The 27882-nt window shown below is 33.2% G+C and overlaps 1 protein-coding gene and 1 long non-coding RNA gene across 2 annotated transcripts; one reads left to right on the top strand and one right to left on the bottom strand.

Annotated features, from left to right (window-relative positions):
* Positions 1–10: 10 nt before the first annotated feature.
* Positions 11–17205, bottom strand: LOC119070460 (myogenic-determination protein). Its single transcript, XM_037174813.1, has 5 exons — positions 16597–17205; positions 15340–15462; positions 15196–15270; positions 2701–2779; positions 11–1973 (listed from the first exon to the last, which is right to left on the bottom strand). The coding sequence occupies exons 1-5, from the start codon at positions 17011–17013 to the stop codon at positions 1846–1848; spliced, it is 822 nt and encodes a 273-aa protein (XP_037030708.1). The 5' UTR covers positions 17014–17205; the 3' UTR covers positions 11–1845.
* Positions 17206–21740: 4535 nt separating this feature from the next.
* On the top strand, positions 21741–27846 carry LOC119070458. The gene is made up of 2 exons (XR_005086518.1): positions 21741–22040; positions 27176–27846. It is a non-coding gene; the product is annotated as an uncharacterized LOC119070458 (long non-coding RNA).
* The last annotated feature ends 36 nt before the right edge of the window (positions 27847–27882 follow it).

Genomic DNA, 27882 nt, shown 5'->3' with positions numbered 1-27882 from the left:
AATTTTTCGATTAAATTGTTACAATATTTTGTTTATCGGCTAGATGATTGCAATTTATTTACATTTTCAATTAAACTAAATTTTTCGTAGAATTTCCAGTCGTCATCACCGTGTTACGTTCGCTCATAAACAAATTGCAATGCAAAGGTCGGTTCTTTTAATTTTTTTATCACCTAAAAGTGTTATCAGAAGGCAGAAATTCTTACATTTGAAAGGATAGTCAATCATATTCAAAGTCTAGATGCGGTCGAAGAATTTTACGAAATCTTTACAACAGTACGAGCTATTGTAGTTATACTCTAAGGAGCTAAGGGAACCGATGTTTACCATAGATCAATGAAATAGTAATAGTTAATTTTGAGGCATGGTGTTGTTTTATGCACTGGAGATGAGATTACTAATACGAACCGCCGACTTTCGACACAATCACCAGTGCCAAAATATTACTTTAGTCAACGCACTTCAAGCAAAAGTGCTATTAATGACATAGAGTACCACTTTTGCTTGAAGCGAGTTGTTTTAGTAAAAAAGTATAACATTTTTTGCATAAGTTAGGAACAACGCCTAGCTTATGATGTACCGGAAATGAACGGCGAAGTTCTGATATTTCAACACAAGATATAAAACTACGCAAAAACTTTTTTCGCTCTAGTGTGAAAAAGTACTTCCGTACGAAATGTTTTCGGTACTCGAACAGCTTCGAAAAAGATTTTTTACAACTCAGTGACGAAAAGTAAAACATTTGATTCTATTTTCTGGAAAAACATATGGAACTCACACACGAGTGCATAACCTACCCTCTAAAAAGCAGGAAATGGTGTTTATGCCAATCAGCATTATGTAAAATTTAGAAACGTTAGATGCCTCTGTGGCATAAAACGTTGTATACGAATCTCGTTGCAGAGTACTTTACTAGGCTCACGATGACAAACGGCCGGCAGCCTCACATCTACACATCTAGAGCCTAATAAAGTGCTTCGCACTAGATGTCATAAATAGCTATTTCGACATCTTCGGCACGAAAATTATTGTAATTCATTTGAAGGGTGTAAATGAGAAGTCATATCAACTTCGTTTCTGTTGTGTTGCACAGAAGATGTGTTTAAGATCTGACGCTCAAAAGTTGGTATATGTTTGGGAAATTGTTACGTGTGTTTCACACAACCACTAATTCGGTTATGAAATTCATAAGTTCATAAATTATGTAACGCTAAAATCTTAGATCACTTGCATAATTTATGACCGGCTCCTGATAGAAGTGAAAATTGCAGCTTCCACCATCGTCTGGAGCCAAAATTCACATTCGAAATGCAACTTCTAGTTACAAGTAAGTTAAATAACTATTTTAGTGTTGAATCGACACATTCTACAGCAATTTGTTTAAGATATTAATGTAACTACAGCAACTAACACTGACATTATATCTATGAAGTTCAAAATCTATTGAAGCAAAATGTTTTTTCAAATACACTTGCCTCAAAACGAATAGAGAGAATTGGTCACTACTGTTTTTTCTCCTCAAATTCTACACAAATTGCATTTGAAAGGAAAAAAGTACAGTAGAAGAAAAATAGATTTCGGTTTTTTCAACGAATACAATCCAAACGATATTATTTAATCCACATGTGATTTACAAGTTATAATACATATACATACGTAAATATCGTAACATTGGTAATGCTGTGGGATAAATAGCATTTGATTGGATTGTATTGCCAGTTTCTTATTTTTCTTCGACTGTACCAAAAAATTGAAAATTAACTTTCTCATTATTTCTATTAATTTTGAGCCAAGCAAATAATTTACCTACTTTACAATAAAAACTTAAATTTAGAAAAAAAAACATTAAATTTTTGAACGACTTGGAACTGCGGGAACTGCTGGTTGTACATGATGTTGTGTTGAATTTATACTTTGAACAATAAGATTAAGACACTCCAAACTAGAACCATTGGTTGGAGATGATTGATAACCTATTAAAACAATTTTTTTTTACTTATCATCAATTCAGATTCAAACATATCCAGAATGTTTGAATATGTAACGAAATAAAAACTATTCGGCTGCATACAGTACTCAAACCGTCTTTCCTTTTCTTAATGTAAACATTTGGCTTCTACTAACGAAAATGTGATGTTGCGCCAATAATTTCAAATATTCCCTACATTAACATCCAGGTCCAATTAATTAGTTTTTTTTAACCGTAAAAATTTTTTGACAAAATTTTAAACCCAATGAAATATTTACATGTAAATATTAAATGACCTACACCAAAATTCGATATATTATACACAATTCTTTAGTAGTGCGATATTATTTCGTTGACGAACCCAAAAATAGCCCAAAAAATGTTTGATTATATCCGAGCACTGGGATACGGTTAAGTGATTCTGTGATTTGGAACGTTGTCAAATGATATATTTTATACTCGAGATAAACATAAAAAATGTTCGTAAATAAATTATCTCATGTGCATTATATATATTTATAATTGTAACCTATAGGACAACCGATGTTTATAGAATGTGATCAAGGTGGTCATATTAAATCACATAGTTGATTATAGCACTTAAAATTCGTAATGGATCATTAATTATGGAGAAGAGACGAGAGGGAAAAAAAGAATCCAATCTCTAGAGGCTATATAATGGTTCACGCTTCCGAATAGCATTTTTCTGTCCAATCTAATATACGACTCACCTGATAATGGTAGATTTTTATCGCCGTCTTTTGACATTTGATGAAACCTTTCTTTGAAGAAATTTCTAGGCCAACAATTCTGAAATGGGGTTTTTCAAAGAGATAGAATTAAACAAAATTGCAATTAAAATCCTCGAACGTCTAAAATTAAAATTTATTTTCCTATTTTTATGTGTTATAATTATTGTCAAAAATATTTTTTTTTATATAAATAGAACTTGTGAACGCAATCAACAAAACGGATTAAAGATCACGAACTGCAATCGCTTTTATATATATATATATATTATACATTGTCGTGTAGAAGAGGAATTGGTGCTTTCTTTGTAATTTGGAAGAGAATAGAGACTGTACTGAAAATAGCTGACAACAGCACCAGAATTTCAAAATACCAAACCAACAAAAAAAAACCGGTAAATTCTTAAAATTTGGTATGACTTAGAGGAATTATGTATTAATGTAACGAGTATCTGAGGTTAATTTAAATTGCATTTTGAACATGGCACACACAAAGTTCGAAAATCACAGTTAGATGTCAACAATTAAATCTGAAAATACATTGAAACGGGCAGATTTATTGCTTCTAATTTAATATGTGGCATGTAAGATGCGCTCGATTTTAATCCAGCGACAATAACTAAAGTTCATCCGAACAACAAAAGTTTATTCATTAAAATCGGTGAACGGTTCGTGCATTTTTACATTAATTATATGGCAGAACGTTTTGACTCAAGAGTTATGCAAACAGTGGAAATTCACTGTTTCAGCAGTTCGTTACATCAACGAGGGAAAAAACATTTCGTTGCTGTCCTTTTTGGAAAATTTTCTGTAACGTAAGGGTATGTGGTGAAGGGTATAAATGTAGTCGATCATATTTATGTGTTTCAGTAGTCAGTGAATGGTGGAGAATTTTTAATTTTTGTCCTAGTCCTTTGCCTTGGTAGGCTGGCCTCTTCACACGTGAGATAAAAGTGTAGAAGACTCAGAACAGGTACACCTCAGATCATGCAAAATTGACTAAATTGCCTTAAAAGAGGCAATAGATCGAATTTAGAATGGTTTGTTGTCATTCTGTCCAGCTTTCCATTGAATAAAGCAATAAACATATTCAATATTTCAATCAGGTTCTTCTGGAGTTGAACTGTTTACAGATATAAGTTTTATTACACCGTTCGTTCAATACTGCAGCACCGACATGTGAAACAGAAAGCTAGTGCGTTTGATTTCAAAGTAACCTGATTTAGATTAAATTCGAGTGTCGCAGGGCTTACAAGATAAGAATTTCTTATTATAAACTGTAAAAACACAGATTAGACATCCAACCCCCAAGCCTTACTACGTCTGATACTGGAATCTTTCAGTTTTCAATAGAAATTCGTTAAGATGTTTTCCAGCTAAAGATGGCAGATCTTCATCACAGAGTTCACAATATCCAAAGGTATGAAACCTAAGACCAGTATAACGAGGGCAATTTCCAAGGCAACACAAGAATTGGTAGGATCTGTTGACCTGTCTATTCTGTGGAGACGATCGTTTAAATTGCAGTGGTTCCTGGAAAAGCCACTGAGGCAAATCATAGTAAATACGATCTATGGCCTATGACTGTATAAAGCGTTTGAATTAATTTAATTTTGCATTACCTCAATTGGACCTAGTCCGAGCCTTATTTGTAAGATATTATTTTCTGGTGACCATCATCAAGCAATTGAAAAAAAAAATTGGACTGATGAGTGTAAGGAGCTGGGCGCTTATTTACGTAATATTATCGAAGATTTTGTTTGGAAAGTGCATAACGATCACACAACATAAATGTATCTCTTCCTAAGAAATATTAAATCAACAAAGTTCATTACTCTTTGGTGTTTCCCCTCCGTAACTCAAAAGCCATTGGTCACTGTTTTATGTTGTGTCACAGGTCACATTCCTCCAATCAACTTGCCAAATACTTTAAAGTCACAATCAAACAGAAAAGATATAAATGATCCTATTACACATTTCGACAGATCAATTCAAAAATATAAAATTATGTTTCTCTCTCTCTATCCTATTTTTAAGTTAATGTCCTTGCAGCAGAGTAAAACGAAAAAAAAAAAAAACAAAAAACATAAAAAGAATTAAATGAAACAAAAACAATATCAGCCATGTGTTCGTAAGTCGGCCAAAAAATTTGTTACATTACGGTATGTTACATAAAAATCTTCTCTTCTTCTTTTTTTGTTGTTGTCTTCGCCTGACTTTACTTAAAGGCAATAAATCTCCCCGGTTTACGGATTCCTACTATACTTTTGTGAATGAAAATGAATTATTGTATGTTTTTAGCCTCAGTCCGGAATTATGTATTCAAATACGAAAATATTTATGAAATGGAATTATTAATCATTATTTCTGTTTTGAAACAGCGCAGACGATGACAAATATTTATTAAAAAGTGTCTTGTAGTGTGTGTAGTTACCTCCTTGCCGTCTCGATGATGGTTATGATATTTTTTTTAATTTAAATTAATTTTCATTATTTGAATTCTTAAACGAATCAACACAACGCTAACTTGTAGCCTAAATTTGTCCTTACTGGGACCATCGTTTTGTCTACACAGTATTGGTCAAAAATAGAGCTTAATAAATTAAAATGGCTTTGAAGACGTATGATCGGTTTTCTAAATTTTATATTCGGCAATCTGGCTGCCTGGCCCTAACGCTTGACATTATGTACACGTGATTTCAATTCCCCCTTCTTCAAGTTAGCAAAAATTTATAAAGAAAGTTTCGACACTAATAGCGTGCGCTTAGATACTGTATCCCGGGTTGCTAAACGTTTTCTAAAAGTGTGAAAAAAACATTTTCGGTGAAATTAGCCCTGACTATTACAATCTAAATGTTGGTTTTTATTCGAACAGAATTCAATTCAAATATTTCGAGATATAAATAATCTACTTAAAATGATCAGTTCTTCCTCTGAAATCTCTCAGGGAATTGAATTTCCGGTGAGACGGTTCAAAAGTGTGCGCCGGTCTAATTTTTTGTCGATCAGCGCGGTGGTGAAAAAATTATCGTCGACGTATTCTATTAAAATTTGTATATTTTTGTTGTGCAAAAAGACGTAATATTTCCAAACATTTCTGTCGGCGGCGTGTTGGCGCACACCTCTATTTAAAAGTCACTCAAAATGAGTGAATACTGCAATAGACCATTGCAAAACCTCAAACTCATAGCGAATATCCGAAAGAAAGTTTACGTATTAACATAAGACTAAGTCAAGAAGGGTAGGAATGGAAGGGAGTTACAGAAAATTAACTTATCTTATAGAAAGGTTTTTATGATTCTTCTATTGACAATTAGCGACTTAAAATGTATTGACGTCGAAGTACTAGATTTAGATGAATATTGCTCAGAATATTCGCGTTGGTTGTTCAAATAGATGTGGAAACTTTTGGGAAACTTGGTATTTTCCTAAGAATTTAATTTGAGAAAAACACAACATTTTCGTCTAGTTAGACTTTCTTGTAAAAACCCAAGTTTCCCAGAAGTTGTCAATTCCGCGAAGTGCCATATAAGCAAATGTTAAATCTAGTACTTCACGGAATTTAATAATAGGTAGAAATACGTGTGCTAGGAGTTCGGTTTACAATCGTAGTCTAGAAAATTGTGCAAAAAATTGTGAAAAAATTTCTGGATTATCACTGTGATAAAATTAACTTTTAACACCACGCGAACTGTTGGCGGTGATTGTTTAGTAAGTCGCGGTGATAAAACTCTGTGTAAGAGGAAGACATATAGAAACCACGATTCCACATTTTAAAAAAGGTTTTGCGATGAAATGCTCGATTTTTAATTAATAAGACAGAAGAATCATGATGGCGATAAATCGTTAATAAATTGATACCACCTACCACATGTACCATATATATATTTTTCCGTTAACATCTTATTTACGACTCATAATTAGAATTAATACAAAAAATGTGCTGAAATGTAGGTATTTATGAAGGACTATTAGTTTTAACGCCACATCAATTTGTCTTCAATAAAAATTTTAATTGCAGTCGAAAGACACTTTTTTTTCTCTGAACTGAACCATAAAAATTTATTTACATTTATATTTATACACTTTTTATAGCCATTTAGTTGTGTCAAATGTTTTTCTGAACAACCAAACATAATATAGCATTATACCCGTACGTTTTCTCCTCTACGAACGGATACATGATTTTGAAATAAATTCTGAGTGAAAATGTCATTCTAAATCTCCACGTTAAGTGGATCATCTAAAGAAACTGTTTATTTCGGGCGTCACAGACGATACGATATAAAGCGATTTGTTAGGAAACAAAAAATAATAATTTAATGATTGACTATAAATTTGAAAAAATTAAAAACGAATGTTTTGTTTCCACAAACGTTCGAACCGTTAGATGCACGATTTGCCTTTCTGTTATACTGATTTTGTATTTAATAGATGTACCGTGGTACCACATAATGAAAACATAGTGAAGACTATTATTGAAGGAACAGGCAATGAATTTAAAAGATGACAACATTGTCATTAAATTGAGGTATTTTCGTATCTAGCTTCGAAACCATCTACGGAATATTGAATTACATCTGCCTGCATCGACCAACCAATATAAACATATTTGTATGTGTATTGTAAACCTAAGAGTTAAATGTATATGTAATGTACTAATAGTTATAGTAGTTTACTTCCTTACTACTAATCTGCAATACTAGTAGTCAACGACTTGGATACAGGTACGTATGTAGAAATCCCAAAATAAATCCAATTTAATTTCATTAAATCACTCAAATCTAAAAGAGTCAGGAACCCCATTTTTGGGCAAACGTTTCACCATTTTTTTCCAAAGAGTTTCCGCGTTTCCTGGAAAATTTGATTTTTTTGGAAAAAAAAGTTCCTGGACCTCCTTACATTTATTGCGAATTACGGCAGTTGTGTAGATCAATGTACATTACTTACAAATGGAACAAATTATGAAAATGGTACTTCTAGCGTCAAATATACCGATAAAAATGGTACTTCTTGTGTCAAATATACCGATCCGAGGCGAAACCGATGACGGTAAACGAAAATTGCCAAGTAATGTATTTTCCTAAAAAAAACTTGGGGTAAAGTTTCGCCGCCATGAAGTTCCGTTCACTTTATCTCAAGTTATACGTCACAGCTACTAGATTTCACAATATTGATACATTTTTCGTACTCACGAACTGGTACGAAATACTAGGTCATAAAACTGTGAGTAGACAATCGTTCCTAGCTAGGGATGAAAAGTTTAACAATATATGCATGAACAATACATGACTTTTGAGACATACTGCACGTATGGAAAATGGTGCTTGAAAATTACTTTTCACGGTGAGCTTAAAAATTTTTTTATTCGACCTCTCGTGGACATAAAATGTTTTTAGTGGTTTATGTAGAGGGCGGCACCACGAGCAAGAATAACATAACAAAAAAATATTTCGATGAGAAAATTTTTAATTAGATCGATTTTGCGTTTTTTTAGGACCTGCGGGAAGCTTCGAAGACTGTTTGGACCCTACTGGTGACTTGTTTGATCATTCATGACTACCAACAAAAAAACCACTAAAAACATTTCATGTCCACGAGAGGTCAAATAATTTTTTTTTTCAAGCTCACCGTGTATTTGCACTGTTTCATAAATCCATATTTAAATTTGTTAAATCGCTATCTCAGTATTTCCATCTGCATAGTAACTATAACATGACCGAAGAAGGTGACTCATTTTCGGATTTCAATGGATTACTAAAAGTAAAAGTGAAGATGCCCGTTTTTGACTATGTGAAAATGCGTAGATCGATTCACTTTTGTCTGCGATACAGCTGAAACATCAAGGGTTAATTATAGCGGTTTGTGAATTATGTATCGTATATCGCATATATAAGCCTGCCACATACCACCAACAACGATTAAAATCTATTCACCAAAAAGAAATAATGAATAATATTTCTTTGCCATGTATCATGAATGTTGTGATGTCTACTCATTTGCAATACTAACACTAAACATTTATCGTAAATGAAAAGCAAAGTGAAAATTATTAAAAAGAAAAAAAAAAACGAAAAGAAAAACGAAAAGAAAAACAACTACCAAGAGTGACAAAATAACAAACATAGAATTTAATAATAATTGTCAGATCTAATATAGACATAATAAACTTAACATTTTAATGACTACGAATATCGTATAGGGACTGGGGACACATAATCTTATGTGTGGAATATAACATTTGATTACTATTTGGCCATATGCCAGACTATCTTGTACGATGTGGCTTAAAAACAAAAACCTACCGATCAAAACTCTAATGTTAAAAAGAAAGTTCTACACCAAAAATAGCATGAATAAGTTTCTTACAGTTCTTCTTTATTTTGAAAATTAAAATTATGAGCTGAACATGAGCTCACACATCATTCGATCATCTTGTATGCATATGCGTATTTATTACAATTAACATTTACTTGTTCCTTACTTTATAACCATAATTGTCTCAACAACATTGAACATATCTCCGGTGGAATACGCTTTCGTTCTTTGATACAGTTTACTTGCGAATAAAATTTCAAAATTTAATTTGGCATATACCTTTGATCTTGCGCAACACAAAACTATTGAAATGAAATGTGTGGAACGTTTTCTGTAAAATTATTTTAATTGAAAACAGAAAATGCTAATTGTAAATGGTAAATGACAAAAGAGATCATGTGCAATATGCACTCTGCTATGTTGTGTGACACATGGATGAAGGACTGCTTTACCTGATATTAAGATCAAAGTAAATCAAAATAATTAATAGCTTCTCTTAATTGCATTAATTATGCACCTACGATGTGTGTGTGGATGCGGGTTTCTTGGCTTTGCGATAATAATTGTTGTATTGCATTTGGGTTTATGAGTGATTGCCGCTCAACCTTAATCAGGGTTTCTTTTTTTTTGATTGCAATAATTATTGATAAAATCAAGTGTGATATATTCACCAAGTTTGTTGGCATGAGAGGCGCCACATTTTTTCATGGTCCTTCCTTCACTGCAATTTATTTTCTTGTCAAACTACTTCACTTTCCTTTACTTTCCAAATATCATGTCCCTACTGATTGAAATGTGTCGAAGCAAAATAAATATTTATTTACAGAGGGAAGGATAAATTAACTTCAATCAACGCACTTCAAGCAAAAGTGGTACTCTAAATAGGGTACCGAAACTTGACAGTGCTCCATACAAAATTTTACACTGTAAAAAGAGTGGGATAAAATTTCATACAAAATAGTACTCTATTTGACAGCTGTCATTAATAGCACTTTTGCTTGAAGTGCGTTGCTTCAATCAAAATTTCAATTTGCTCCACAATTTTTCAAAACAATAATAAAGGTGACAGTTTGGGTGAGAAAATGACCATTTTCTCCCCTGTCAAAACAAGAGGGTAGGAACATACATTTTCTCTACTGAATTGTCATGAGACAAAACATCATTTTTTCATGGTCTTTTGAACGGAGAAAATAAGGATAATCTCATCGCGAATATGGAAAGAACTTTCGTTTGATTTCGTTTAATAAGGCAGAGTAATAGACATGTAATTACAACTTTTACAGTGATTAATACTTGAAGTAGTACCACAAAATAATATAGAAGGAGTTTGACACGGTGATGAAGACACACTAATCAGAATTAATAGTTGTGAAATAAAAAAAAAGTATGTTGCCCGAGTAACCATACGTTATTTTAGTTGATGGTTGGCAAAATATCATAATTTGTGAACAGTTCATTGAGTGTAATTTCGCAAAATTGAATCAATTCAATTGTAGCTGGAGTATGGCACATTTATACAATGCGGTAGGCAATCCAATTTTTTCACAAACTAAATGCACCATTCAAAAGGATAGACAATAAGCGTCAAAACACGAAAATTAATTACTTTTCAGAAACGAACTTGCTACCCAATTTCAATATTATTGTACTTATAATGTTAAACTTAAGCTGCATGTTATTTATTACTTGTCGTCATTCAAGAAGCGTGTGTGTATCAAGTTGCAAATCGCAATTTCTACATGAATTCATTTTTATTTGCTGCTAGGAATAATTGTTGACTATGACAGTATGGTACATATGGAAAACATCTGGACAAATTGGATGCATTTAATTTTGATATTCGCATGTATATTGTATACGGTCACAAAGATCTGGATGATTTGTGTTAGCTTCTTTGCGTTTTGTTACACATTTCTTTAGATTTAGTTGATTAAGCAGTCATCCTGTTGATGAATCCAACCGTTTTGTTTCCCAAAAAAAAGATCAATGTAAGAGATGGGATTTACATTGAGATTCATTGCGAGTTTACTTATTTTTTTAAAACGTAACGAAGCCATCGATTACCGATTAGTGTGGTAATTAAGATTCTATAATGTTACCGATTTTCAATTGTTTTTGATCTTTTTGCGAGGGGTTACTCAATGGAGCAATTGGTTACACACCATAGAAGGCATTGACATAATATATTGAATAACATCGAAAAGAGGAAACGAACTGTGAAAACACGAGAAATTGTCAAGGAAATAAAGAATTGGTTACAGAACATTTTGACCAGTGAGCAGCTCCTCACTGCTGATCAAAAGAGCTTGGTAAATTTTTACATCTGGCACAAAAAATTAAGATTCAATTAAGATCACCAGAATCCTTCGATTGTTTTTTTGTCTCTGAACTCATTTTTCCGCTTATCAATTCAGGTTGGAACTTTCAAAGACAGTAAGCATATCATTGGTTTGATCTTCGATAGATTGAATTAAAATTCGATAGATTGAATTAACATGCTACATGATGAGAAGCTAGAAGGGTTTTTTATCACAGTTGTCGATAATATAGGTGGTAGTCGCTATACTGTGAAAAACGTGTTAGTAGGACGTGATCTATTCGAATATATTTGTTTTCTCAGTTCTATTTGGTGACTCTTTCTTCTTTTATGTCAGAACGCTATAGACTTTACCTACCACTCAGATTTTTTTTTCTCGCTTCTTTTTACCAATTGTAACTGAAAAATGTTTCTTTTTAACGAAACAAATTAGTGTTACGTTATATTTTGTGCTTTTAAAATACTGCCTGTATTTTAACAGACAATTTATTTATTTTATTTTCTTTTCGGAATGTTCGTATCAGCACTAAAATGATGTTGGTAAAACAGTCTCATAAAAAACACGAATCTTAAATATATTTAGGTGACAAGTTAATTCATGAACAAGGTTTTTTTTCTCTTATTTAAAAATCTAAAAATATCAAATATATCAGTAGAAAGTCTAAATATTAAATAAGGCATATTTTATGCGGGATATATGTTACGTAATGCGGAGAGAAAATTACAAAAAAAAATCATTTTTGAAATCGCTTAATAAATGTTTGAGTACGCGTACATGTCAGCTCCGCGCAATAAATGAAACATTTCTGGAAAGAGCAGTCTACAGTCAATTTCAATTTTGTGAGGCTTTGTTGAAGTCTACCCTGTAGCGTTTTATTTTGCCAAGTATTTACGTTTGCAGCTCGAGCCGATGGGTGCAACCACCAAACTACAAAGTTCCAAACAATTTTATTTTACTCACTAAGATCCGGAAAAAAGAGTTTTGTTATCTTGCGGCCAGAAAAGGACTTACGACTGTTTCGCTCAAAACCAGCCTTTCGCATTTTTTGGCCGCAAGACAAGAAAGAACCACGTGTCTTGTTGGGATTTTTTTTTTGTTTGAATGGGGTGCAATCTTTGTCTTCGGCTCGAAGTACAACCTTACCACACGCCAAGAAAAATGTCCCAGCTAAACAGTAATATATTATTAACGCTCATGTCAATAAATCAAAGGCTTATTTCTGAGTAAAGTTGTTTACTTCGCTTGGTACAGAAAGTTAAAGTACTTCTTCAAGTGTTTGTTAACCTTTGTCTCGCCTAGAATCAACAAAATTCAAACGAAAACATTATTGCTCGCCTCAGTATCCCTTGGTAGGTAATATATATTACACACTTGTCACGAAGAAGTCGAGGCTTGCCGAGACTGATAGTGACAAGTGTGTACTCTATTTTATCAGATAAGCGAAAACGAGACAGCAACATAGACCTGAATTGTAATTTTTGAATTAAACTTCTAGTTAAGTAATTTTGACATCCGAACATCGCGCGTATGTGATAAATGACTATATTGCGTACGAAGTGCAACAAAGTTTGATTACTGAGCTACAAAGTGTTACTTTTTCTAACTGTAATATCGTGACATTTAGGAAATCATATCAACTGCTAGGGAAATAGTAAAATTCTGAAACCTACTTGCAGCGCTAGAACAAAGGTCCTTTCGAGACGTTAGCAAAACTACTGCTAGCTACCAGTACCAAAGTATAAATAACTATAAACACTTCTGCCGTATGCCATACAGATATTCAGATAAAAAAATTTATTCGACTCCATCAACGAAAAAGTTAAATTAATTAATTAGAATTGTCATAAAACGGCACTTTGACAGCTATGACTTACGAAAAAAATTAGTGTATTTAATAGCTCATTACCGTTTAGTATATGTGCGTGCATTTCAAAAATGTAAATATTTTATTCGAAAATTTCAGAAAGGAATACATAATATGTCACGCTGTCACAAACTGTCATCAGACATACGATCACACATGATGATAATATGGATCGTATTAGAGTGTTGACAAAATGCTGTGTTTCTTGAATGAAAATGTTACAAAATAATGACAGTAACGTGTTAAAAAGCCACACTATCCAATTCACTGGGTGGGTAATATCGTTTGTATTTTATTTTTCATATATACCATGTCCGCACATGTTACCCGGATTTCTCTAATTTAGCATAGGACTTTCAATTATTTAATTTAAATGAAAAAAAAAAATATCGAATTGAAAACGGCTGTAAAATTAGGTATAGGAACGTTTTATAATGAATTCAATTGTTTTTATGATATAATCTTCTACTGATCTATCCGTGAACCCCTTTGGGCTGTTGATTATTCTAATCGTTAAAAGTTTGTGTTTATACTCAATAACGAGGGTAAAGTGGATTTTACTTGACGCCGCAGTAGGGAAACTTTACCATAAAGTTCTTGAGTAAATATCTGTGAACAAACACACGAAAAACTGTTTCCACAATTTTTTCTATTTCCAAGAGAGGTATTTTCCTCAAAAATTTATCAGGTACGGTTTCGCCGCAGTCAAGTAATAGTATAAATCATAGAAATGGTATACTTCTTGTGTAAAGTTTGCTTTACCGAGGCGAAGCCGATAAGTACAATTTCCATCATTTGTCCCATTAATAAGTAATATTATTTTAATGGCTGAATAACACTCTCTTTTCATAATGATTATGATTATTAATCATGTCAATTGATGAGAAGTTAATTGATATAATTTCAACGAATACCATCAATTCACCCCGACTTAGGCTGGAGGCTCTATCAATGATCATTATAGGCTAGGAAAGGTAGATGCATAATGCCTTCGAGTGGAGACTACTGTAACCTGATACAAATCATTTTTACTATTCGATCTATTACTACATTCGATCTAAGTTCATCTTGAATTGATTTGAAATCTTTTACTTCATTTTTTAAATATCTTATTTTCTACTTTTTATTCATGTCGTTATCAATAACAGATGATATCCGCCCCTGCAAGTGAAATGCTTCATCACTTTTACTTTATTAAGATGGAATGTTAAAACTCTAAACTTTTAAGTTCAGAAATACCTTCGTGGCAAAAATTAGAATTCACTGGACTGAAAGATCTATCGGACACTAATTTTTAATGTTTTCTGAAAATCAGCTCTGAAATTGACTTGGTCAGTGGCTCTGAAGTTACGTTTAACTCCTGACGTTGAAAACCTTAGTCCGCCGCCATCTACACCTTAAACGATCTAGAATCTTGTGTTCCAGCTAGAAGCTCTAACTCAAGGCTTTCAATTGATATCTGAAAAGCAACTCATTTATCGACAACATAGACTAAAGTAAATGATGATCACTGGTTCCTTGTTATAGTTAAATATATGTTAAAACTAATGAAGTAAAAGATTTTTAGTAGAAGTATGCTTTGTTTGTAGAGATAAATTGAAACAAATATTATCGAGCAAAGTGTTCGTGTAATATCTGCATGTATGTCTGTTATACATTACAGTGTGTCATGCTGAACACCACGCAGACAAAATAGAGTTGTTAGTCGTGTTCACATAAAATTTGTTCAATCAAAATAAGATATGAAGTGAAGTACAAATTTTCCTTATTCACGGGTATACAAATAAATCATTTGAATGGGCCTACATTATACGACACTGTATCTGTTTGATCTATTATTACACACATTTTCAACGGATCATTTAGAAACTAAAATGAAAATGCAATCGTTCTACACATAAAGTACGGTTGAAAAGTCTCTTCTATTTTGTTTTTACGTTTTAATATAATAGAAAACAATTTTTCAAATAAACTTACCACATATTCTGGAGGTGTAGATCTCGGACTTATATCAGTAATCACATCCGAAGGATCTCTAGTGACGGGTGAATCCTATCGACATTTTTTCGGATTACAGTTATTTGTTCGATTGAATTGGTGAATAACATGAGCTGTACTTACGTGCAATAAGTCTTCAAGATTTTCTATGTATTCTATAGCATTTCTTAATATTTCTACTTTCGGTAATCTTTGGTTGGGATTTGTACTTGTTCGGCGCTTCAACACCTCAAATGCTTCATTAACCTGTAAATGAAAAGATTAGCGAATGGTAAATCTCTCGTAACTTCAATTTAGAAGTATTTTTTTTAACATAGAAGTTGTTTTTTGCTCATAAAACAACGAAAGCTGCTTTAAAATAGATGGAAGTGAAGACCATCCTAAAGATGCGTAATCAAAGGAACAATTTCGAGACAATTCTTCATATTTCATTGATGTAATGTCTTCTCTAGAAGAAGTTTATGTTTCTACTCTACCTATGATATGGAACTGGAAAGGAAATCTCTGCTCCTAGCATTTACACATGTATGTCAGATGTCAATAAGCCTCCAAATTTCTATTTGAATGCTTGTACACTTGTCTTGTGTGTTTTTTCTATGTTATTGCTGGGAGCAGTGCTATGTAGGGACTCATTTTTCATGCGCATGACAGATTTCCAGCAGTTGGTGTTTTTGACAACAAAACCAAATTATTTTCAAGAAGAATTGAAACACTTTAAGGGCCTTGCGTATTAAGCTTTTTCTCATTGTAAGCCTAATAATGTACTTTGCACCGAGATTCATAAGACGATTTATGCAACTCAGCATCCTAATGTTCGAAATCTACGGACTTTAGATACCTCTGTTGCATAAATAGAATTTTCTTCTCTACCGACAATTTTCCGATTGCAAAAAAATCGTCTTGGGGAAGTTTCCGTGATGATGATGTTTTAGAAGATCATTTTTGTCCTATTCTGCGAGGGGTATATTCATCAGCCTCATCGATTATTCGGTATCTTCCCACCCTAGTTCCAAAACACAAAATCCAATTTAGAAAATAAAATGAAAAAAAAGATTCTTCAAGAAAAGGTTGTGTTATTGCAGGGTTGTGTGATAGACCAATTAGGGGTTAGAGCTGGTTATGGTTTTTATACTCTTTTTAACAAACCTATTCTCTCTCGATCACTAAACCTTTCGAGGAAACGAAACCTCTCGCAAATCGACTATTTCAGAAAATTACGAAAAGCCAATTACACCCTTCAAATAAACCACCTTTGCCTTTCTCAAATCTTTAAACTTTGCGACAGACTTAAGTAATTGCGAACCGTGTACTTGGTAAGCTGTACCACGGTTTCACTTTCGATCATAACACTAAAGAGCTCATACAAACAACGACACCTACTTTTCTAAGACGTCTTCTTTCTCTCAATGTGGCTGCCTTCCGTCGATCAACTGCCACACTTTTTTTCTTGCATGCCTTACAGGCCCATGTTAAGCAAGGCCTAGATTGTCCCGACACACAGGCCAATGGCGTCAAAACATGCTCCTCCGAGCTGAGACTATTATCATCATAATCCGTCATATTTGAATGTGGTGACCGTGTATCGGAGAAATATTTAATTTCGGCTGCACTATCACTGACACTGTCATAGCGCTGATACAGACTGTTATTATTTGAAATGGAAATATTTGACACATCATTTTGTATGGATTTAACGTCTGATCGGCAATTGTATTCACTTTTAAAACTTTCGGTTACATTGGGCGTACAATCGATTTTATTATTAAACTTTGTCATATTTCTCAGTTGTATGTTCATAGATACATAACACAGATTCACTATTTTAATACATTCTCAACATGCCACTTATGGTTACGATTACTTTTTGCCGAAGAAAATCTAAATTACAATGATCGAAGCGTCAATGTGTTTATCCGACATTAGTTTACAGACGACTGAACCGTTTAGAATGCGATATTTTCCTAAACCATAATCCCAAGTGCTTAGAATTAAAACTTCTTTACCTAAGAACTAAAATTCACAAATATGAGTGACAATTTCTCTGGTCACGCCTATTTTCGCTACGATTTTATCTCCTCCTAAAATCTTAAAATAGAAATAGGAGGACCATTAAACGTGATCGACTAAACCACTCTTAGTAAATTATTATAATGTAGTCTGCATTATGCACACAGCAGTAAAGCAATGGCATTCAAAACGGAGGTTGTAGTAGATATACTGATTATTAGTTGTTTATTAGTGACAAAACATGCTACTAAGAAGTATATGCAACAAACAAAAACAAGAAAATAAAGGCTATCGTGTATGGGGATCGTGATGATCTTTTGGATAAAACAAAAACCATTGAAGCGGTACAAGAAAGTAGCGGTACACTTTGAAGGGTTCTCTTGAAGATTCGTCACGAACACCTTGTATGATCTTTTTCTACTATACAAGATGCGGTAGGTTTTTGTCCTCTAAGGATAAGTTTTCTTTATAAATTGCAGCTTCTCGCTATATATTTAAGCATGTTCGATAAATCAATTGATTGATAAAATATAGATTATTCGCCGACAATCAATTATCGATACTTTCAAAAAAAAAAATCGAATGTTTTATCGATGATCAGTTCATCAGAAACAATCAAGTATCGATTGTTGATAACCGAATGAAAAACGATTATTGACAGTAAATTTTTTATGACACAATGACACAATAAAATTCTCAGAAAAATTTGACAGTGAGACATTTGAGATGTCGTTCACTGTAGCAAATTAGAGAATGCATTTACAGTCGATTTTGAAAAACCGGGAAACGGGAAAAACGGTAAATTTGAAAAAATTTCCCGGGAAATGATTAGTACATTGTGTACTCGTTTAGACATTTGTTTTTTGATGAGTGAGCTAGTTTCTAAATTTCTGTTTCTATTGTACTGTCTTCTTGAATTTTTGACGGACGTCGTTTCATTTGGTTTCTTAGAAGATGTAGTTACACGATCTTCTCCACTTCGAATTCTGTAAATTTTCTAAGGAACAGCGATTTTGGAGTTGCAAACTTAAGGCGAAACGATCAAACGATCAATTTTGCGTTGCTCAGATCGAAAATAATGCTGCTTTTTCTTTTGTTTATCGTGTGGTGAAAATTCGATTACAATAGAAATTACAGCATAATTGTCCACCTCAGCAACGCAAAATTGATCGTTTGTTCTCAGCCTAAAGTTGAAAACACACTAGCAACTGAAATTGCTGAGGTGGACAATTTATGCTGCGATTTCCATTGTTTGTGGTGAGAAACGGAATACAATAGAAATAGCAGCATAAATTGTCCATCTCAGCAATGTCAGCTGCCAGTGTGTTTTCAGCTTATCGCTGTCACTTGGAATGGTTCTTGCCTGACATCAAAAATGACCCATTCAAGTTACCGCGTTATGGCTGACCTTGAGTTGTTGCTTATCATGATAAATAAAATTTACGATGAAAATGTTCACAAAGAATTCAAATTAGATGTAATGCCTTAATGCAACTAGAAGAATAATTCCATTCAAGGTATTATGCAAAGGAAAAATGAAAAAATCATTCAATTTTTGAAGGTCGGTTAACCGGTAAATGACGAAAAAAAAATCCCGGTAAATGGTAAACCGGTTAACCGGCTTTTCCCGGTTTTTAATTTCCCGGTTACATTCCCTAGAGCAAATGTAAACTAATCTCCGGTAGTCATTAGTAAATATGCGTATTATTACTCAATAATACATATGTTTTCTCCTGTTTCAGTGTTGCATCACACACTTAACAGATAAATGGATAAATGAAAGAACACTGAAAAACATGTCTTTCGACGCCCTCAGCATGTAAAATCCATTACATAACTCTGTATAAAAATGGAAAGTATCGTCTTCGTGTGCTCTTTGACCTCGGCTTCGCCTCGGATCAACACAATTCACACAAAAACACTATTTTTCATGTTTTTATCCTTAGAAATCATAGAATCTCAGATATAGATTAACTCTTGAAATTATTGGTGGGCGACATGAGTGGACTGCCCGGTCCAAATGGGTATGGGCATTGTGGATATTTATTAGTATGATATGATCATCAGCAGATCCGGCGTCGGAAACGACTAATCAACAGAACTTATCGGATGCTGCCCGTGTATAAATGAAGGTTTGAAAAGTTTGAAAAACATCACGTCTTAGAAAACAATCGATTTGAGACCGTGCGAATACGAATTTCGATACTTTCCTTTTTTACTAGGGTGCACTCATTTTAAGTTCATTTTAAGGCTGTTGGAAGTTTTTATCGCGTGCAGTGGACTAGAATTTTTGTATACGACGGGCAAACCTTGGGCTGTACTTTGTTGTTTTGCCTACAGCTTGGAGATTAAAAGTTTTTTTTTGGCGCAATCCTTTTTTCCAAAATATCTGATTCTGATACAAGATTTGAACAGAGGGATTCTTTTAATAGTTGACGCATCTACCTAGATAGGTATTGATCCCTAGAGGTCATTTTTTTAAATGCAACATGCATCTTTAGATGCATGAAAGGTCATGTGGGGTGTCATTGGAAAGGAAACAGTTTCGAGGCAAATATGTTCTTATTGGGTTTGAAATTCGTTTACACTGATGTAAACAGTCGGAAAAATGGTTCATGGCAACCGTTAGATATTCGCCGAGATAATCAAATTTTAAACTTTTTTCTCAACTGCTCAGATGTAGATAAATTTCAAACCCATGAAGAACATATTTGCCCCACGACCACCTTTCACGTATCCGGTTTTCGATTTTCCATCAGCTCTCACTATAGTGACTGTATTCCGCGCAATAATTATTATGGAATGATAAAATTAATGATTTATAAAAAAAGAAATATTTCTAATTGAAAACGAAATATCGATTCGTCACAACTATACATACCTGTTTATGTCGACCATAACTACAAGTGTCGCAGAAGATTTTTAACTGCAAATATTGGCCACATGTAATAGTTTTCTTGCATATGCATAGGGTTGGTAGTTATGTACTTTATAAGTACTAGTTATAATACAGTTTGACGGGGTTTCATTTACCTTTCATTTACCTTTCATACACCATTCAAATGACACTACACTTTCTAAATTTGAACCATTTACCCTTTATGATGAATATGACTGAATAAAGTATTGATGTGAATAGATAATTCCATCCATATTTTTAACATATTTAAAATGGACCTCTGGAGTAGTGTCTATACAAAGCATTGACTGGTATGGTATGTTACCAGATCTACATCAATAAGATGCACGAATCTTTCTCTTCAGGTCTCTAGTTAATACTTTACTTCTATGAAATGCTAATGTATTTCTTGCGTCAATCCCAGGTGGTTCATCGTCATACAGCATTATATTATCGATACGCTTGGCTTTATTGATTCTTTGCAATACCTATCAAGACGTGTACGTGTACAGACAATGTACGTGTACACGTACATACAGTATAGTTTGAAGAAAGAAAAAAATAGTGATGCAATGCGTATGACGGCCATTCATCAGAAAATTGCATCACAATATTTTCACGTTGTAGCTGAGAGATGAGATATTATACCGAGTGGAGTGAACTTGGTTTTTTTTTATTAAATTTCATTCATAACATTTTTCAAAGAGAGAATCATCATAATCTCTCTCCGAATGAACATGCAATGCGGCAAAAGAAAACAGAGAAAACGTGAGCAAAAGGTTTCGTTTACCATATGCTTTGCTTTCCATTAAGTGTAGACCTGTATGGTGAACGGAAATTTTAAACATAATTCTTGTTGAACATGCGTGGTGTCATAGTAGGCACACTAACATAATATTTTTGTCTACAACATGTGTCGAGAGCTATTGTTGCGTTTTGTTCCATTTAAAAACGTTTTCGGTTACACGAAGTGTGAAGGAGCTTATTAATAGCCTTAAGGGCAGTTCTATGTATTTTGTGAACATGTAATGTGGAAACGACGATTTTGAGGGTTATTTCGAGTGTCCTGTGACTTTATCAGCTTCTGAATTGTTTTTTTCGACCCTCAACTCATCAAGAAAGTCCGTAGTTTAAATTTTTATAGCTTCTGTACTTCCAAGAATGACATATCCTGTTTTATCAATTTCTTATCAACACAAATCACAATGGTAAGACAGCTGATATCGATATAATATGAAATGTCATATTTTAGACTGTCCAAGAATATGTTCACGCGTCAACAGTAGACTTTTCTTTCAAAAATATTTTCACTGGTCAGAACTAATGCTTAGTTTCCTCTGAAATGGACACTTAAGTATTCATAGCCTGGTCAATTTAGTAATGGAGATTTTCGTCAGTGGCACCATCCCTGCATTTCATAACCGCATACAGACCAACATAAAATCTAACTAACGCACACCATCCAATCTCACCATCCATCATCGTCCACTCCTAATATCACATTTTATTTTTACCGGCAATCGACTCGACTATGAAACGCACTTTTAAATTCGTACGAGAGAGAAAAAATCAGATGAAGAATGCCAGAGAAACAAATTGGTGAGCATATAATCGTTATGAACATACATCGGTGTTGTCTATCTTCAGCAACATATGAAAGTTTGCTCGGTTAAAATTCAGTGTAGCAGTTTCGCACAGGGCATTTCTAAGATCACAATTTAGTTTTATTTGTCTATGTTTTTGAATTGATTTGTTTCCGATGTAGCCAAACTGATAAAATTTGAAATAGTGTTAATGATATTGCAGTCAGTCAGTGAAATTTTTAGTTCTTATTGTAACCGTGAATGTAAAACAACGATTAACAAAACGACACGTGTAGACGATATATATTTATACCTTCAATGACTATTTTAATGAGGTAAGTACTTCACCGTATGTCGACTAACAATGTATCGCTGAATTAATCTTGTGAACGATTGCAAAATATTGTAATGAGGAAACAGTCAACTAACATTTTAATACGTTCAGTAGTACATTAAACTCGATCGACATCACATTAATTTTATATATGCAGCAGACTTGTACTAGACATTGGATAATATTAAGGTCAATCATAACAAAGTAGAAAAGAAATTGTAAACAAACATTGTAAAATCTAAATCGATAATTGGATTATGGAGTAATTAATATGCGCAATTCCACGTACTCCACACATAGAAATGGCATATATACACTGAATCTTATACTCTGAAAATTTTTGGCATAAATGACCTTGATGAAAGAAAATCGACTTGATATTGAAGGGAAGTCAAGTGAATTTTCTCTCCTATAATTTTCTAATGAAAACAGAGAGAAAATGTGAATTTTATTCTGATGCTAATGTACATAAGTATACTATGTGTGATAATCACCTAAAATCTTTTCAATTTTAGATGCACAAATTTAACTATTGAACTCGTATGCCACGTGTGGCAATTTTTGGCAGTCGATGTTGCCAACATTCTAGTTTTTTGTTTACATTTATGGCGTACATGACTAAATGATTTTGCGTTTTACTACATTGTTGAATGTTAAGCGTCTTTGTTGACAGAAATAACGAAACGAGAGCATCCCTCCGCGAACGAACACATAAATTGTTTTGTCTTAGAAGAACAGTCCCGCGGTCTAGGACTAGTCAGGTGAACGTTCTAAGATCCAAAGGGTAATTGATTTTGTTCTTTTGTTTTAAAATACTTCTGCTCTTAAACAACTCATACGTTAGAGGAATTTTCCCGACCTACATACCACATTTGTAGGTCAATTTTATAATCAAAATATTTATTTTGCTGCGCTAATTTTCTACACCCAGTAAATATACGGATGAAAATACGGATACGTATACACAGTCCCTGTTATAAAATCGCCGGCACATAAAGAAAAGAAAACTACGTCAACCGATGTTTTCTTGCCAACGCAAACATCTTTTAGCAGCGATACGATAACAAAGACAGTTTTTAAAAGATTTTTTGTGTTGACAGGGAGCACAGCGTCAGATTAACTTCTTCTTTTTTTTTAAATGGAATGCGCTTCATTAAGTCTGTCACTTTCACAGTGGAAACAGCAGTGTGAGAGAAGTATAGCCTGAACAGAGTTACATTTATCAACTAGTGTGAAAAGTGAGGATCTATTATACTGAGCCTAATATTGATAAATATTTCACTAAATTTCACCATATTTCACTAATAAAGTTACCAAATTTAGTGAAATAATTCTCAATATTAAGCCCTGATTGTCATTCATAAGAAAAAAGCTAATTCATTGTAAATGTTTAATGCACAAGCTGTAAGTTGTTTGACGTATAACGTCGCAAAGTGAAAATTTAGACCTGTGCAAATTTTATCGATTGGAGCACGGCAGAGTAAAATAAACTAGACAGTAGCGGTTCATTTTCGAAACGTCAAATAAGGGACCTAATGGACCTAATACACTGTATGAAAATGAACTCAAATGAACACTGACATAAATTGAAAAATTTTATTCGCAAAAAATATATGGCTACTAGGTTATTCAGGTCCCTTGTCAAACGTCCACTCCTGCCTGGTTAACTTTACTCTGCCGTGATTGGAGCAACACTTTTCAAGCAAAAGTGCTTCGAGTGACAGCTGCTAAATAGAGTACTATTTTGCATTAAAAATTGTTCCAATTTTTTTAAGTGTCACAATTTGTTTGATACGCTGTCCAGTTTCAGTATTAGAGTATGTACTAATGATGCTTGACGTTCACCAGTATCGTATAAAAAATTATGAATGGATAACTGTTTCTAGTGTAGTATCCTACACTACTGGGTTCGACGCAAATCAACACAACCATTTCCAATCCACCTACACAACATCACATGAATATAATTTGAAGAAAAAATATTTCTATTTATAAGAAGAAGTACGTAAAAATCGGCTTTTCCAACGAATATCTGCGATCGAAAAAAAAAGAAAATCCAAATAACGAACGTTGAACCGGTATACAATTAAAAGCGAATGAACATGGAAAATAACTGAGAACCAGGAAAAGCATAAAAAGAAAATTTTTCAATCCATTTAACTCGACATAAAGACAAGTGGAAAATTGTCTTTGTTTACTCAATTTTCGTTTCTTTTTATTTTGACGAAAAAACCAAGAAATCAAGTCGAGGGTCAAATGATTCATGTCAATTAAATTCGTACCGAAATGGAAGAGTCTTTTTGAATTTTGTTGCATCTTCAATATCAAAGAAGCGCAAAAAAAAATTCACCTTCATAGATCATCATGAACTCTCTCAGTCGAGGTTTTCATGTACACCATAATAATGCATTAAAAGTAACAGGCTCTCGTTGTAAAAAAAAGAGTCTAACCTTGAATTGTTCACTTGTATTATGGATTTTTATTAGGTCAATTCATGTCTCTGCATAATATATCGAACGAACTTGAAAAAAACAACAGTAGACGTTGTTGAACATAAACTAAGAAATTTTTAATCAAGTCAAGTGATAAAAGTTGCTTTTGTATTGCTAAACAAAGCATGATTATTGCAAAGATGTTTATTTTCAAGAAATTCTTTGTTCGACAAGCAATGTGTAAATCCACATTTATAACAGTCAGTAAATAATATTGAAACACGAATGAGAATAATGTTCCGATAGTTCGTTTATTTTAATCGAATTGAAGAGTATAAATATATGTACCTACAGTCAGCGCAAGCACCTACATGCGTTTAAATTACGAATAATGTTTAAACAATTATTTTTATCATGTTTATCATATAATTAGTCATTCAAGATCGTCGATGCTGATAATTTGATAACGAAAGTCTACCCATGGATACGATGTGTTCAAAAACAACACTGTTTCCATGATAATAAAATTAAAACAGCAACGACGTCGTTCGCAAATTTTCCTATTGAAAAAAAATATTTTTTTTCCGATGAAATATCTTTACATCAGTTATCAGTTTTTGAAGGAGCAAAACAGCGAAAGGTAAACACAAGGTAAATGGATTGAAATTTAATTGATGAATTTGTGGAGATTGTATTTTGCGATATATATCTACAGCAGGTCTTTCTCAAAACTGTGCATTATTTTGCTACTGCTGGTTTCACAGCAGATTACCAAAGACACATTATATGCGTTTAATACAGGAAAATGATTTCATAATTTCTCTGGTTAAACAGTTTGAAGTAATTGATTTCGAATCAAATTTTATCAACGCAGATGTTGGCAGAAAAAAATTGGGATTAAGAACTTTAAATTACAAACAGACTGGGCAGCAGGACAGCAGGAATAAAATTTCGGGATTTTTTAACGAATTTCGTGATTTTTATGATTCGCTAAAATCGTCAAAATCTGTTAAAATTTTGTAAGTCAGCTGATCGCTTTAATTTTGACAAAATTTGCAGACTTTTCACGAAGACCTAGTGATTATCTTAAATCAATTGTCTAAAATTCTGCTATACTTTAAGGACTTTTTAGAAACCTTAAGGAGTTCATTTCAAAGGTCTTGACACAAGACATCTTCGTGCCAACAATTAATAACTACAAATAAAAGTTACACACACGAATTTTTGAATTCTATTACTTCAAGAAATACCTTCTTCTCACTTTTTCTGTCGTAATTGTATACACGTTTGACTATTGAAATGGACAATTTTGATATTTTATTTACACTCTCGTTCTCGTTTACACACTACTTATATTGTGTACTTGATCCCATATGGCCGATCAATAAGTTTCATGTGTTTATTTCGTGTAGTTGTACGTTAACCTCTTGTAATATTTACGTTACGGTCAATAAAAATTTCTGCTACAAGAGCAATTCTGTCTTAAACATTTTTCAATTCAAAAGTGGAATGTACTTTGTGCTTCCTACATTTTTCTCCGTTAAAATCATAAACAATTTTTTTTTTGATGCGTGACACCATTGATAATATCAATATACAATCAAAACATCTTCCTAATTTGTATTCATGATCCAATTTAAATACAGTAAAGAACTTGTTGTGATAAATTTTTTTTATAGTACTGGTTTTAATGTGTCGCAATAGGAGAGTGACGATTTTGCCGGTTATGTAATGAATACATTTTTTTAAGCGAGGGATCTTTTAAAATCGGTTGTAAACAGTAATGGTTGGGCGATGGTCAAACCGGTACTGGCTTTAACATTTCAATTAATAAAAAAAAACATAATTTTATGCGCACTGTACAATAATTCGATCATTGCCATTGTTCGATGAAAGGTCGTGAAAGAATTCTTATAATCTAACGGTGCGGACGAATTTCTTAAGTCGCCATATTATAATTCGATAAATACGTTTGTCTTTCTACTTAATAATCTTAGGCGTACGTAAGATGACTCCCGAGTAATTGTCACTAAAGGCTCACAATTATTGACTAATACAGAGACAAAGGCAGAAAATCCTCTCGTCAAATTAAATCATTGATAATTCTGAGGTTGTACATGAGGACGACCAATCGCCATTTCTTTACTAGCCCTTATCGCGGCTATTGGTAGCTCAAACTGCATTTCAACACTAAATTTCAACTGAACTGAAATTAAGCTACAAATGTATGAAAGTTACAGCTGATCTCAGTGCATTTTTTGTAGTAACGGCCCAAGCGATCAGCGTAACCTCCTCTCATACACAACCTTGGAAAATTTTTCAATCAAACAAATCAAAGAAGAAATTCTTCGTGAATCCGAGAAAACCATTCTTTTAGAAAATTCTTTGGATGTAATCTTGAAAACATTTTCTCGAATTTTCACGATTTTCCTGATTCACAAAAATCGTAAAAATTCACAAAAATTCACGGAAATTCATGAAAATTTGCGAAATTACATCAACATTGTGAGTACAAAATTTGTACGAATACTGGCGATGGGTACACACTCCCATTCACAACCATACCTTTCCCTTGGCCATTACAGAATTCTCCATGCGTGTACCGTGCGAGTTTTCCTATAATTGACAACATTCCGATTTATAATCCGTTTTTTTAGTGTTGTGTTACGTTTTTCGATTATCATTTTTTTCTCTATATTTTCAGAAATGCCTGCTACAGACCCATTATCATTTATCGAGTTATGCTACAACAATATACGATATCACACGCTCAATAAATGGTCATCTGTAAATTAGCATTGATAACAGCTGTCTGCAATTCAACTTAACACAATTCTGCTCTCAATATGCCAATAAACAATATGCGGTTTAATCGGGTGTCATGACGAATGTACAACAAATTAACATCGAACAATAATGATAATAATATATATTGTAGTACAATATCGACCGCGAGTCTGGGAACTGTTTTTGTAGAGTGTTATCGCTAAGTATAAAGTTTTTATTTTGTTGGTGTAACCGATGGCAAATAAACAAAAATAAACAAAACAAAAAAAAAAGACAGTGCACAAGAGCCATTAAACAACACTCAGTGATACGGTTATCTTGTCTGGTTCACATTAAAAGCACATAATTTTTCGTTTATATAATTTTGATTTCGGTAATTATGTGCCAAAAAAAAGATGAATTCAAATTTAATTCGCCAGTGAACGTTTTGGCATCCTAGTCGGTCGGAACAATTCGGTATCCTATATAGTCAATAAAATCTATCGAAACGATTGCAAGATTTCGAGACTCGTTTCACAGAGACTGTTTTCCTGTTTCACTTTGAAAATAAAACAGCTGCTGCTGCTGCTGTTTTGGAAGATTGCGAATTTTAAAAAAAAATATTTTTTCGCTGTCGAAGATAAT

The sequence above is a fragment of the Bradysia coprophila genome (assembly GCF_014529535.1).
Source record: "Bradysia coprophila strain Holo2 chromosome X unlocalized genomic scaffold, BU_Bcop_v1 contig_79, whole genome shotgun sequence".
Classification (NCBI taxonomy): Eukaryota; Metazoa; Arthropoda; class Insecta; order Diptera; family Sciaridae; genus Bradysia; species Bradysia coprophila.
Note: the sequence above shows the minus strand (reverse complement) of the source record. Positions and strands in the feature narration are given on the sequence as shown.

Coding starts and splice junctions, on each gene's coding strand:
- LOC119070460 (XM_037174813.1), bottom strand. CDS start 17,013: ATGAACATACAACTGAGAAATATGACAAAGTTTAATAATAAAATCGAT. Junction 15,271..15,339: donor ATCTTGAAGACTTATTGCAC/GTAAGTACAGCT, acceptor AAATGTCGATAG/GATTCACCCGTCACTAGAGA. Junction 2,780..15,195: donor CTACACCTCCAGAATATGTG/GTAAGTTTATTT, acceptor ACCCCATTTCAG/AATTGTTGGCCTAGAAATTT.